We start from the raw sequence: 13,676 nt of genomic DNA, 5'->3' as shown, positions 1-13,676 counted from the left end.
CTGCCTACTCTGCCCCATCATCAATTGTTGAGGTTTCAGTCATTCTGTTCCCACTCTCTGGAGCTCCATCCCATCCCCTCCACCATCCCCGAATCCACACCTTCAAAACCTGACTCAAGACCTATTTCTTCAGCCTTTACCCCTCCCCTATGGGCAGGATCCCAGTCAGTCATGTGAAGTGCTTTGGACATCTTCCTGACATAAAAGGCTCTATGTAAATGTAAATTGTTGTTGCAAATTCAGAACCTTGACCATGAGTAATGTGCCAGCGTTCATCTCTAGAACCCAGATTTGAAAGTAAACCAGAGGCAGATTTTCTGTTGGACATATGCAATTAAAATGAAATGAATTTGGGTTTGCTAAACTCAGTTTAAATAGAGTAGGATGAATCTACAGTAAACTTAATTTAAAAATTGCCCCTAAAAATTGCCCTTAATTTAGGTGATAGAGGCCATGAAAATGGTAGTGGTAATGGAGGCAGGTGCACTTCTGAGTTTAAAATGCAATGTTGAGGCAGATTTGAGTGAATTTTCTGTAGTGCATCTAACTTGTCCAGGAAATGCTAAATAATGCTAATAGCAAACTGGAGAAATATCCCATCAATTACCAAATTCACCAAATGTAAAAGTAAAGCAATCGTAGTGAATTAGGATGTGTTCACTATGATGCCTTACTTTTACAATTGTAGCAGTTTTGGGCAGAAAATATCATTACAGCAGATTCAGTTAATAGAACCCACAATAAAAAGTCTAATAAAATAAACAAGGCTGATTTAATTTTCTGTGTTGGAGGGTAGTGTGGGGATGGGATGAAAGAGCTTCATTGTGCAATATACGTTTTTCAAACAATGTTCAGTTAAGGGCTGTTTATTTTGATATCTGCTTCTCAATGCTCTCAAGCATTAAATGAAATGGATGCTCTTAAGCATTAAGTAAAGCAATCCAGCAAAGACACAAAGGGCCAAATGGCCTCCTTCTGTGCCGTAATATTCTATGATTCTATGATAAAGCAATCCAGGTGTTTTCACAATGCTCTGAAGCATTAAGCAAAGCAATCCAGATGTTTTCACAATAGTTGTTTATAGTTTATAAAAAAATCACATTCTTTCTCTGTGAATATTCCAATCAAGGTAGATTAATTTGATTATAAATTTCACAGGATCCAGTAAATAAATGACATTTGTTTTCATGAAATTAATGTTTTGCATCCAGGCAATAACTTTACATCTCACCATACAATGTTTTGTGAAATGTACATCTTGTAAAATCTTCTCTTCCTATCACATGCTAATATCACAAGGCTGCTATTATGATTCCTATTGCTTGAATCCACTTTAACTGCCTTTACTTTCAGGGACTAACAGGGAAGCCAAATTACATTTAGAAATACAGCAAAAAGTTACATTTACATAGTCCTTTCTTAATGGGAGGCTGTCTCAAAGGTTTTCACACATCTAAAAATAGAAAAAATTGAGGATTTATTATAAAGAAACATCTAGTTTGAATTATATCTGAATTCTTTATTGTGACTGCAGCATTGTAGCAACACTCTTATTTATGCAGCACAATTTCCAACACCTTGGGACATCCTCCCGATGTGAAAGGCTCTGTACAAATGTTATTTTGTTGTTGTTGTTATACTGCTAGAAGTAAAGTGATATCTCTTCCAACAGCAGCCAGGTGCAACCAAAAAACTTGCTTTAAACATTTCACTAATTTTGTTAGTCAAACGTTGTTAAAATACCCATTTTTAAAGTTCTGTGCAAATGCTTAATTGTGTATGAACATTTCCAAAACTAGGCATTTGGTTTTTATTTTTATTAAAACCTACTTTATTTAATTTATTAGGATTTAGTACTGTGTGCAAGTTGACTGTAACGTTTGCCTATGAATACATCTTTCACATTGGAAGGTGTTCTCAAATCCTATGCTTTGAGAACCCCTCCCAATGTGAAAAGTGCAATAACAAATGCAACGATGATTTATTAGTTACTTAATGTTATTAAAGAATAATAATTATATGATCAGCTGTTTAATAATAGAGGAAAAAGTCCATAGACAGGTTTGTCTTCAGTGTTATTATTCGTCTATCTGCAGCACGGTTATGAATATTTTAACAGAGGCATGTCACTTTTAGAGGCTGCATTCAAACAAAAGTGCCTTTTGTTTTCTTATCCATATTTTCCAAGATCACACAAAGTGTGATGTCCAGTTTCAGTTTCTGAGATAGAATGTTTTTCCCAGTTACAATGTCACAATTTATTTCATTTGGTAAAGTGCATGTTGTATATGTACAAATGCATATTGTATACAAGGGAGTGTTTGATGTCTAACATACTTATTCTCAAATCCAAATCCAATTCAAAATTCTCAAAGGGAGAGAAATAAATTAAACTGCAGAGTATTACAGGGGTAAAGAGATGGAAAGTAAAGTTAATAATAAACAATAATAAAGTGATATTACTGGTAGCAGGAGCACAGGCATGATGGGCTGAAGGGCATCCTTCTATGTGAAAAATGTCTGTTATTAGTTCTGTCATGCTTTTCACAGTGCTATTTAATGGTTGAAGTAGAGAAGTCTTCTATTGAACAACAAAAAAATCTATTCATGAAGTCAGTGAACATGACTCACTCAGACGTGAGTTATTCAGCTCATCAGTTGATCATTTGTCGAACGATCCAGTGATTTTTCTCTACCCACTTTATGCTCAGACATAAATTCAAACTGGCTACAAATCAGCATGATTTTCAGTTTGAAACAAACTACATTACATTTTGATTCTTCATAGGATCCTAATGAAGATACTGAGTGGAACGATGCCTTAAGGAAGTTTGGTATTATTCCTCCAAAAGAAGAAGAGAGAGATGAAGTTGAGGAAATGGCCCTGCGTTTACAGGAAGAGGCCAAAAGTAAGATTCGATTTTTTACCAGGATCTATCTGTCTATAAGTAAACAAATAAAACCTCCTTTTAGCATCTAGAGAATGGTAAGCTGAAAATGGACACACACTATTAGTGCCAGAAAGTCTTGAACAACATTGAGCATTTTTTTTACCTTTACCTTGGACAAAATGGAGCCTCTATTAGCTGATCTCCATTAATCTAAAGATTGTGGAATGAAAAGTGTGGCATGTGACAAAATAATTACCACTGGGGCTAATTATCACATTGCCGAAAGCTGCTATCCAAAGCTGCCTTTAGTTATCAAACAGTTTTGAGCATGAATACACAGCTGCGTTGGGACAATGGTTTCTCCCATGTTTTTGCTATCATCACCCTGAGACAACATTTCTCAAATAGTCTCCTCGCTGACTTGTCTAGTTCCACCTTGTCATTTTTCTTTCCTCTTTCCCCACCCCAGCTCCGCATAAGCTCCTCCTCCTTCAGAATGTCACAGCATTTATGCTCCACCACCCCAGGCTCAGCATTGCCTATTACTACAGTCTTGCCAAATTTCACTGGCACTCAATCCCCTAATAGATAGATTCCCTCTATCTGCTCTTACCCCACCCATCTTCTGCAAACTTCTCCAACCCTTTCTATTCATAACTTTCCTCCACCTCCGCCATATAAGAACATAAGAACATAAGAATTAGGAGCAGGAATAGGCCATTCGGCCCCTTGAGCCTGCCCCGCCATTCAATAAGATCAATCCCTCTATTTTTTTAACAAATCTATCAGTCTCAGCCTTGAAAATGTTCAAGGACTGAGCATCTACAGCCTTCTGGGGTAGTGAATTCTATGAGTGAAGAAATGTTTCCTCAACTCTGTTCTAAAAGGCTGACCCTTAATTTTAAGACTGTGACCCCTGGTTATAGATTCTCCTACCAGGGGAAACAGTCCCTCAGTGTCTATTTTATCCAGCCCTTTAAGAATCTTATATGTTTCAATAAGATCTCCCCTAATTCTTCTGTACTCTAGAGAATACAGCCCTAGTATATTCAGCCTATTCTCATAGGTCAGTCCCCTCATCCCAGGAACTAACCTAGTGAATCTACGCTGCACCCCCTCTAAGACAAGTATGTCCTTTTTTAAATAAGGAGACCAAAACTGCACGCAATACTCTAGGTGTGGTCTCACCAAGGCCCTATACAGTTGCAGCAAGACTTCCCTACTCTTGTACTCCTTGCACATCCTCAGTTCATACCTGAAAACTTTCCTCTTCAACCTTGTCTACATTATCATCTCTCTGTCTTTGGCTCGGCATCAAACTCCGCCAATATTAAGCACTCCGAGATGCTGCTACTTGGGAAGGCTACTGTATAAATGCAAGTTATTGTTAAGTAAAACAGCTTTTATACAGTGTATTGTTGGCAACCAATGCAAAAACTCTTGCAGTGTGCATACAAATGTTTCACAATATTTAACTATTATGCTTCTCACAGTTAAGCCCTATGAACACATGAACCTTGAGGCACTAAAGGAAGCAGAGGATGAATTTGATGAGGCAGATGAGCAAGCTATTGAAAAGTACAGGTTGGCTTAAAAACCTCAATTCTGCTACAATGATAAAATGGCATGACGTTATCAACTTAAATGAAATAGTTTTATTCATATTATCCTTCAGATGAAAGTATAAAATGTGTATCTCATAGACACCACTTGTGTAGTTTCTGCAAAGAAATGAAAAGAACATCTAGAATTACGTATCGATTATTGGGAATAGGTAAATAAGATTGAAATTTGCTCCAGAGGTTCATTTACATGTTGCAATCTGAGCAAAGATTCATTGCTTTATGAACATCTTCTAAATTATTGCGTTAAATTCACCTATTATAATTGTTGGATACCCTTCAAGAAAATAAGGACCAATTAACTGGGAACAATAAAAGAGGATCAGGAGGTAGAAAAGCAGGAAGCAGGGAAAACTGACTAGAGGATTTTCGGTTGGATAGTTTGATTTGTAACTTGTGAGCTGAGAATAAAAGAACTTTTTACACGTTGATTGTTGGGAGCATAACAATAATATTTAGCATTTTTAGAATGTGCATTGAAACCTAATAAAATTAAAACAAACTTAATAGTTCAAAATAATGCTGAGGCTCTATTGATTCAATTGAAAAAGACACTGTTTGGTAAGCCACTGAGACACACACAGAATATCCTTGGTTTGATCCCAGTCTGCACTGAGGTAGCTGATCTCAGTTAGGGAACAGGTACCACAATTGGTTTCAGTCCACCTGGACGAGGAAGGGAAAATCAGACATGCTCTTCTCCTTCTGCCTGTTATCATTTGCCAGTAAACTAGCGAGTCAGAATTAGATTGGTTGAGGTTTGATTCCAACCCAACAATCATTCTCTCGGTGAACACTTGAAGAATGATTACTTGCTGGATTCTGGGGGGTGGAGCAACCTGTGCTTGTGGGGTGTGCTGCCTGTTTCACTCTGTGTCCTTTGGTTGTATGCCAATGTTCTCAATGTTTGCCCACAAATATCCAGTCAATTCACTTTACAGTCTATTCTGTGAAGCGCTATGTCAAATGCAAGGATTATTATTATTATTTTAATACAACAACAAATTACATTTGTATAGCCCCTTTTATGTCGGAAGGACATCCCAAGGTGATGGACAGTCAGGGATTTCGATGAGCGGGGTTTAGGATGGGGAGGTGAGGGTAGGAAAGGTTGGGGTAGGAGGGTGGCTGAAGGTGCGGTTGGAGGGTTTTGAGAAGTACTTTGAAGGAGGCAAGGAGGGAGCAAGACGAAGGGACTGTGCGATGGAGTTCCAAACTTTGGTGTAGCGAGGTTGAAGGTCCGACCGCCGATGGTGGGGAGAGCTGAGCTGTGGACGTGGAGCAGGCCAGAGCCTGCTGAGTGGTGGGAGCGGATAGGTTGATACAGGGTTAGCAGGTCACAGAGGTAGGAAGGTGCAAGGCCGTGGAGGGCTTTGAAGACAAGGACGAGGATTTTGAACTCTATCTTATAATAATAATAATAATCCTTGCATTTGATATAGCGCTTTTCACATCTTCTCGACGTCTCAAAGCGCTTCACAGAATAGACTGTAAAGTGAATTGACTGTATATTTGTGGGCGAAACGCGGCAGCCAATTGCGCACAGCAGTGTCCCACAAACAGTCGTGGATTGAAAATTATCAATTATTTTTATATAATTATTTTATATATTTATATTTAATTATATTTTATATAATTTTTTTTGGAGGGATTATTAATAGGCGTGTGGAGTAAGGAAACTTGCCCAAGGTTTTGCCCTGCCTGGAATTGAACTCCGGTGTCTCGCTTGCAAAGCGAGTGCTCTAACCACTGAGCTACAGGACTCTGGATCGGGGATAGGGTGCAAGTGGAGCCTGGTGAGGTTGTGTATGATGGGGTCAAGCAGCCTGGTGTGGGAGAGGACACGAGATGTAGAGGTCTGGATGATCTACAACTTGTGGAGGGAAGAGTTGGGAAGGCTGACAAGCAGGGAGTTGATGTCATTGAACCTAGATGTGATAAACGGATGCATGAGGGTTTTGGCATCCTGAGGGGAGAGGCAATAGTGGAGCCAGGCGACATTGCGGAGGTGGGGGAAGGCAGAGCGGTTCTGGCATGGACGTGGAGTAGAAAGTTGAGGGTCAAACAAGACATCAAGTTCCAGATTGACTCAGTGAGGTTAAGTATGCACACAGGAGCATTGACCAGGCTCCACTTGCACCCCATCCCCGATCCAGAGTCCTGTTGCTCAGTGGTTAGAGCACTCGCTTTGCAAGCGAGACACCTGAGTTAAATTCCAGGCAGGGCGAAACCTTGGGCAAGTTTAAACCCACCACCTGCTCCCTTGACCCCATCCCCACTCCACTCCTTATCTCCCAGCTCCACCTCCTTGCCCCACATATCACAGACATCGTCAACCTGTCCCTCTCCTCTGGCTCTGTTCCGATTCCCTTAAAAACTGCCACCATCACTCCCACCTTGAAAAAACCCTCCTTTGATGTGTCGCAGCTATCAAGCTACCGGCCCATCTCCAACCTCCCCTTCCTGTCCAAGGTCCTGGAACGAGTTGTCGCCTCCCAGCTGCGCTCTTTCCTCTCCACCCATTCATTATTCGAACCCCTTCAATCGGGTTTCCGTGCTGCCCATAGCACAGAAACCGCCCTGGTCAAGGTCACCAATGACATCCTGACCATCTGTGACCAGGGCTCCCTCTGCCTCCTCGTCCTCCTCGACCTATCGGCAGCATTCGATACGGTCGACCATGCTATCCTCCTCCACCGCTTGTCCTCCCACCTCAACCTTCAAGGCCCTGTCCTTGAGTGGTTTAGGTCGTACCTCTCCCACCGTCTTCACTTTGTTTCCACGAATGGTTTTTCCTCCGGCCCCCGCACTGTCTCGTGCGGTGTCCCTCAGGGCTCTGTCCTCGGTCCCCTCCTCTTCACCCTCTATATGCTCCCCCTTGGTGACATCATCCGCAGACATGGGGTTAACTTCCACATGTATGCGGATGACACCCAACTCTACCTTTCCTCCTCTACCCTCAACTCCACGACCACCGATGTCCTGACAGCTGCCTGTCCGACATCGAGTCCTGGACGAGAGACAACTTTCTTCAGCTCAACGTGCGCAAAACTGAGGCCCTCCTGATTGGCTCACGTCAGCGCCTCCGCACCTCAGGCGCTGACAGCATCAGCATCCAAGGCTGCACTCTCCACCTCTCAAAGCCGTCAGGAACCTCGGGGTTCTGTTCGACCCTGAGCTGTCCTTTCTCCCTCATATCCGCGCCACAACTGGCACCGCCTTCCATCACCTCCGGAACATCGCCAGACTACGGCACTACCTCACCCCTCACGCTGCTGAAACTCTGGTCCACGCCTTTATCACCTCAAGGCTGGACTATGGGAACTCTCTCCTCGCCGGCCTTCCCGGCACCTCCCTCCACAAGCTGCAGGTCATTCAGAACTCTGCAGCTCGTGTACTGTCCCGCACCAGGCTTCGCGACCACATCACTCCCACCCTCGCTCGCCTCCACTGGCTCCCCATCCCCCAGAGGATGGAATTCAAGATCCTCATCCTCACCTACAAGGCCATTCACGGCCTTGCTCCCTCCTACCTCTCCGACCTACTATCCCCCTACCTACCTGCCCGTACCCTCCGTTCCTCTGGCTCCGGTCTGCTCCACATCCCCCGCCCCAACCGCCCTACCATCGGTGGCCGGGCCTTCAGCCTCTCAGCCCCGAGGCTCTGGAACTCTATCCCCAGTGCCTTCGCCGCCTCCTCCCTTTCCTCCTTCAACGCCAGTCTCAAGACCTTTCTCTTTGACAGTGCCTTCAGCTCCCCTCTCGACTCTCTACCCCCTCCTCGCTCCCTCCTTTCCCTCCCCTCCCCTGACCATTTCCCCCCTGCTCGGGTCCTGACCCAACTGTACAGCGCCTTGGGACGTCCTCCCGACGTGAAAGGCACTCTATAAATGGAATCTTGTTGTTGTTGTTGATGTTTGAGATGCAATGAACCCGGCTGGAAAAAACCCTAACATTACATAGCCCTTCTCACCTCATAGCATGTTCGTTTTATTTTGCAGAATCAAACTATTTTCATATTTGTTATGTTGCTTATACATTTCTAACATTCCTCTATTGCTGCATATGTATATGATGATTGGTTGCAATTATTTCATTCATGCTAGTAAAATTACATTTCTCACAAACAACATTTACTTCTTAATGAAAAATAACTTAAACGAGTGTTTTCCTGGTATTCTTAAATTCTGCAGAATAAAAGATGAACATTTTTGAAATTGTTGGCCTTGGAATATCAGCAAATGTTAAACTTTATTGATATGGGAATAGATTACAATGGGTATCTGAAATATATTTTCAGCAAAGAAATGTCACATTGAATGTGGTCTATGCTTGTGTGTAGAAGTCAGCGACTGGCAGAGTGGCAAGCTGTGCAGAGAAAAAGAAAATTTGGAGAACTGATTGAACTCCAAGGAGATGAGTATGTCAAGCAAATCACATATGCAGGAAAAGAAATATGGGTTGTGCTTCATCTTTATAGACCAGGGTATGTAGTGAATAATTTTGATAGATAATACCAGCAAGAACATTTTAACTTGTGTTGCTAGTTTTCTCCATATCGACATATAGTTGTGACATAACCTTTTTCACCAGAGAACTTTATATCATAGCCGTTTGAAAATAAACAATCGGAAATTTTTCTTTCCTTTTGGAAAATACACTGTGCTCTTATTTCGCTTTAATTGTCGTGCATTATTACAGTAACAAGATTTTTTTCCTGTTAAATGGGAATTCACACTATGCAATAATTTAGAACTTCTCTGAAACCATACTTGTTTCTAAAATATAGACAATACATAGTGCCTTTCATGTTGAGAGGACGCCCCAAGGCGCTGGACAGTCAGGAACTTGGTCCTGACAAGGAGGATGTGTGTAATTGAATTAACTTGGGGTTTGAAGGGTGGTGGGATTGAAGTGATCTCCTTGCTCTGTGAGCTAGTGCAGACTCAATGGGCTGAATGGTTTCTCCTGCACTAGGTCTTGTTATAAGAGACTATCTATTGGATCTATTCAGGGGAGTTGATCCGTTTAGTGGAATAGGTCTGTTCAGGGGAGCAGCAGTATCCCAGGGCACTGCTGATGACAGCAAGACCAGCCTGGCCCATCAACAGGACCTGGAAGGGCAGCCCAGTCACTGACAGGGATCCCATTCAACCCTGCAAGCCAAAGCCCTAACGTAGGGTGGTCTGGCAAGCAGGCAAGCTTGCCATACAGCAATATTAATGGTAAACTATGCAGTTTTAGCTGGTTAGACTCCAGCAGTACCCCATTGCACACTCTGGAGTTTACCAAACCTTGGCTCTTGCCAAACTGCACCTAATACTTTACGTGATTAGGTAATCAGGATGTACCCTCCAGGAAGAGCATGAATTCCATTCCAACAATCCATATCTGGGATTTCCATGTGTAGATGGGATGCATGGAAATTCCAGCTTGGTTTGGATACTCTTAAGCACGGTGATTGGTATCTATATATACCACGGTTGATCAAAAAAAACAAAAAATTCAGTGTTGCAAATTTATTCAGTTGAGTAGATCAATATATTGATGTCGATTTGTGCAGAGCAGCATTTAAAACAGAATTAGCTGCGTAAAGCAACATGCTTTCTTTTTTTAATTAATTGTGCATTGGAGTATTTACTAGAACCAATGCATAATCTGCGTACTAGATCTGAAAACACATATTTTATATATATTATAATTGAGAAATTATTTGTAAATCTCATGTAACTTTCTCAATACATTGAGAGCTAACCTCTAATACAAAGGTTGCAAGCATATACATATACACATTGAGAGGCAATTGTTAACTGAGTGTATTAAGGAATATGGACAAAAGATGGCATTAACGAGAGATGCTTTGGACTAAAGGCAGAGCAAGCTTGATATGCTGATCAACATTCTTTTGTTCCTGTGTGTCCATATGCTGATCACTAAAATAGCAATAACAACTTCACTTATGTTGTGTCTTTCTTTTTATAGTACTTTACAGAGATGATGTGGTGATCGTTTCCATATGTTAATTGCCTTAACTCTTTGTCTCAGTTCTACACCAATAATAGACACTGGGTGATGTATCAGGTGCTGCTCTGCTCTCATAGAGCTGTATTCCAGCATAAGTCAACATCTTTGGGAAAGGAGTTGTTTCTGTTTTTAAATTCACCTAGTGTAGTTCTATTGGTGCCATCTTGTGGTTAGAGTAGGGGTAAGCTATGAGCATTTTATTGAAACTGGTGATACAGCTGTGAAACTCACTCAGAATTTCTAAGGGTGAAAATATAAACCTTGCTATCAAAATAGTGCCTTATCACATCATTGAGATGTTTTAAAGCATTTCACAGGATTTTTAATGTAGTGTAGTGACTGTATATTTGTAGATGAACATGGCAGCCAATTTGTGTTCAGCAATGTCCTACAAATAGCCAATTAAGTGAGTGACCGATTTTCTTTGGGGAATTGCTGGTCAGGACACCAGGAGAAATTCAACTTCTCTTTTCAAATAGTGGCTTTGGATCTTTAAATAACAAAATGAGTAATGTCCCACAACCAGTCATGAACTGAATGATTGATTTTGTCTGAATTCTTTGCATATCCATTTGAATCACTTTGTATATTCATATATAAACATTAAGCTCCAATATTCTATAAACATGAAATAAACGTACTTTATATATTATGCAGATCATTCAGGGCTGGTTTATCCTATTCTCTTAAAAATTACAGTGAAAAAATTAACAGTAAAACTAATAATGATCTGTGGTACAACAAGGTTTAATCATTTTAAACAGAAGGTCATGGATGAAGGGGGTATGAAGTGGTGAACTTGTCCTTACTCACTACAACAACAAGATTGCATTTATAGAGTGCCTTTCAAAAATTAACTCTAAAATCTTAGCTTAAAATTTAAATAAAAGATCAGAAATCCTTGTCTGTGTTTGACCTGTCACTTTTTCTTCTCTCTATCCTCTTTATAATATTTCATAAATTTAAGTTATTGTTTTCCACATTTTCATTCTAACTAACTTTTTTTCTAATTTATCTACATTCTTTCTCTTTCGTCCTTTAGCTCCCATCATCCATTTGGAAGATGAGAGCAACTATTTTAAAAATCCAATTTCATTAACTTAAATCCTACCTGATAGGCTCCAAAAAGCAGGGCCTGTATGGAGTCAAAGGTTTCTAAGGTTTGTGTTTTGTTAGAGGTTTGTTCTTGATAATGTTTTGGGATCAAAGTTCCTCCCTTTTTAATAGCAGATTTATGTGGGCTTATAGATGACATATATATAGCTCAGCAAAAAAGATATACTGTAGTTTGAAAGTTAAAAGTTAAAATTCAACAAAATGATCTGATTTTTAAAATTATTATTTTTGCAGAATACCAATGTGCACTTTGGTCAATCATCATTTGACTGAGCTTGCCAAAAAATTCCCAGAAACTAAATTCATGAAGGCTATTGCAAATATTTGTATTCCTAACTACCCAGACAAATACTTGCCAACTATTTTTATATATTTTGAGGGTCAATTGAAGGCAAGGTTCATTGGATTGGAGTGTGGAGGGCCAGATCTGAAGATGAAAGGTAAAATGTTTAAAGTATCAGATATATCTACAACATTTTGTGGTCAGTATTGTTAAAGGGAAAGTGCAGGTGAGTGGAACTAAGTGATTAGCTCTTTTGGAGAGCTGGCACAGACGCAATGGGCTGAATAGACCCTTTCTGCTCTGAAATGTTCTGAAGTTTTTTGAAAAAAATGTATATATGAGGCAAGAGTTAAATTCAAAAAAAGGAAATGAGGAACTGCAAGTTTCAAAATATTACAGAATAAATCAAGGGGGAGTTTTTGTTGTGATTATCCTAGAATATTATCTAATAATAATCATATTTGCATTTAATGTAAAGCCTTATTGTTTCATCGAGAAGTCTTAAAGGGCTTTACAAAATTTTACTGTGTACGTGTAGGCGAATGTGGCAGTCAATCTGCATACAGCAATGTCCTACAAACAACCATGAAGTGAATGACCAATTTCATCTGGGGCACTGTTGGCCAGGACATCAGGAGAAACTCCCCTCTCTTTTCGAATAGTGTCATGGAATCTTTACCATCCACTTGAACAGGCAGTTTAATATCTTATCCGAAGGGTGGCACATCTGATGATACAGTACATCCCAGCACTGCATCTGTGCCACTAGCCTATGAGATCAAGGTCTCAAACCTTCTGATTCAGAGGTGAGAAAGCTACTAACTCAGCCAGGCTGACACCTTAGAATAATATGTATAATTACGCTTACAATAAAACAAAATATTTATTCGGTATTTTAAAAGCATGGTTAACCTTCTCATCCACAAACAAATACCTCAAGAAAAGATAAGTGTCAAGTTGAAGATGTTAAATGCTCCTCACATATGTCCTTGTATTTTCAGAGTTGGAGTGGAAGGTGGCAAATACAGGTGCAGTAAAATCAGATTATGAAGAGAATCCCAAAAATCAGTTGTGAATCTGATGACATCTTCTATACGAGACTGTTCGCTTCAATATTTTCATGAAAGTGACCAAACTGAAGGCTGAAATTACATTGTAAATGTTGCTAATTGATTAGCATTTATTAAATATGAATTCATCTAAAAATACAGTGTCTTAACCCAAGTTATTATTCCAAACTGATAGAATATTTACACAAATTTTCCTAAATGTTGGCATTTATTTGGAATATAGAAGCAAACTACATTTATGGATACTGCCGCCAAAAGTAACATATATATATATAAAATGAATAGGAGATGACCAACGGATAGAGCCCTGAGGTACACTGGAGATTACTGAGTATGGAAAGCTGCAGGAAGAGATTAATGAAGGCATCAGGACAGGTAGAAATCAAATCATGAAAGATGCAGTGTATTGTGTAATCCTGGCTCAGACTGTACCATTCTTGCCTCTGAGTCAGAAAGTTATGGATTCAAATCCCACTTTAGGACTGTGAATTCACATATTCTGGGATGACTCACCAATGCAGTAATGGAGATGTGCTTCAAGATGCCGCCTTTGGATAAGACATTAAGACCCATCTGCCTGTGCAGGTAGATGTTAAAGATCACATGGTACTATTTGAAATGAGAAGGAAGAGTCTCCTGATGTCCTGCGCAGCAATCCCTGGGATAAAATT

General features: G+C 40.3%; 1 protein-coding gene across 1 annotated transcript; it reads left to right on the top strand.

Moving 5' to 3' along the window:
* The first annotated feature begins 2,622 nt into the window (after nt 1-2,622).
* Nucleotides 2,623-13,010, top strand: LOC103178223 (phosducin-like protein 2). Its single transcript, XM_007892847.2, has 6 exons — nt 2,623-2,637; nt 2,789-2,909; nt 4,385-4,475; nt 8,855-8,998; nt 11,887-12,092; nt 12,937-13,010. Exons 1-6 carry the CDS (start codon nt 2,623-2,625, stop codon nt 13,008-13,010), a joined length of 651 nt encoding a protein of 216 aa, XP_007891038.2.
* The last annotated feature ends 666 nt before the right edge of the window (nt 13,011-13,676 follow it).

Source organism: Callorhinchus milii, unplaced genomic scaffold (genome assembly GCF_018977255.1).
Source record: "Callorhinchus milii isolate IMCB2004 unplaced genomic scaffold, IMCB_Cmil_1.0 Scaffold1, whole genome shotgun sequence".
NCBI lineage: Eukaryota > Metazoa > Chordata > Chondrichthyes > Chimaeriformes > Callorhinchidae > Callorhinchus > Callorhinchus milii.
Note: the sequence above shows the minus strand (reverse complement) of the source record. Positions and strands in the feature narration are given on the sequence as shown.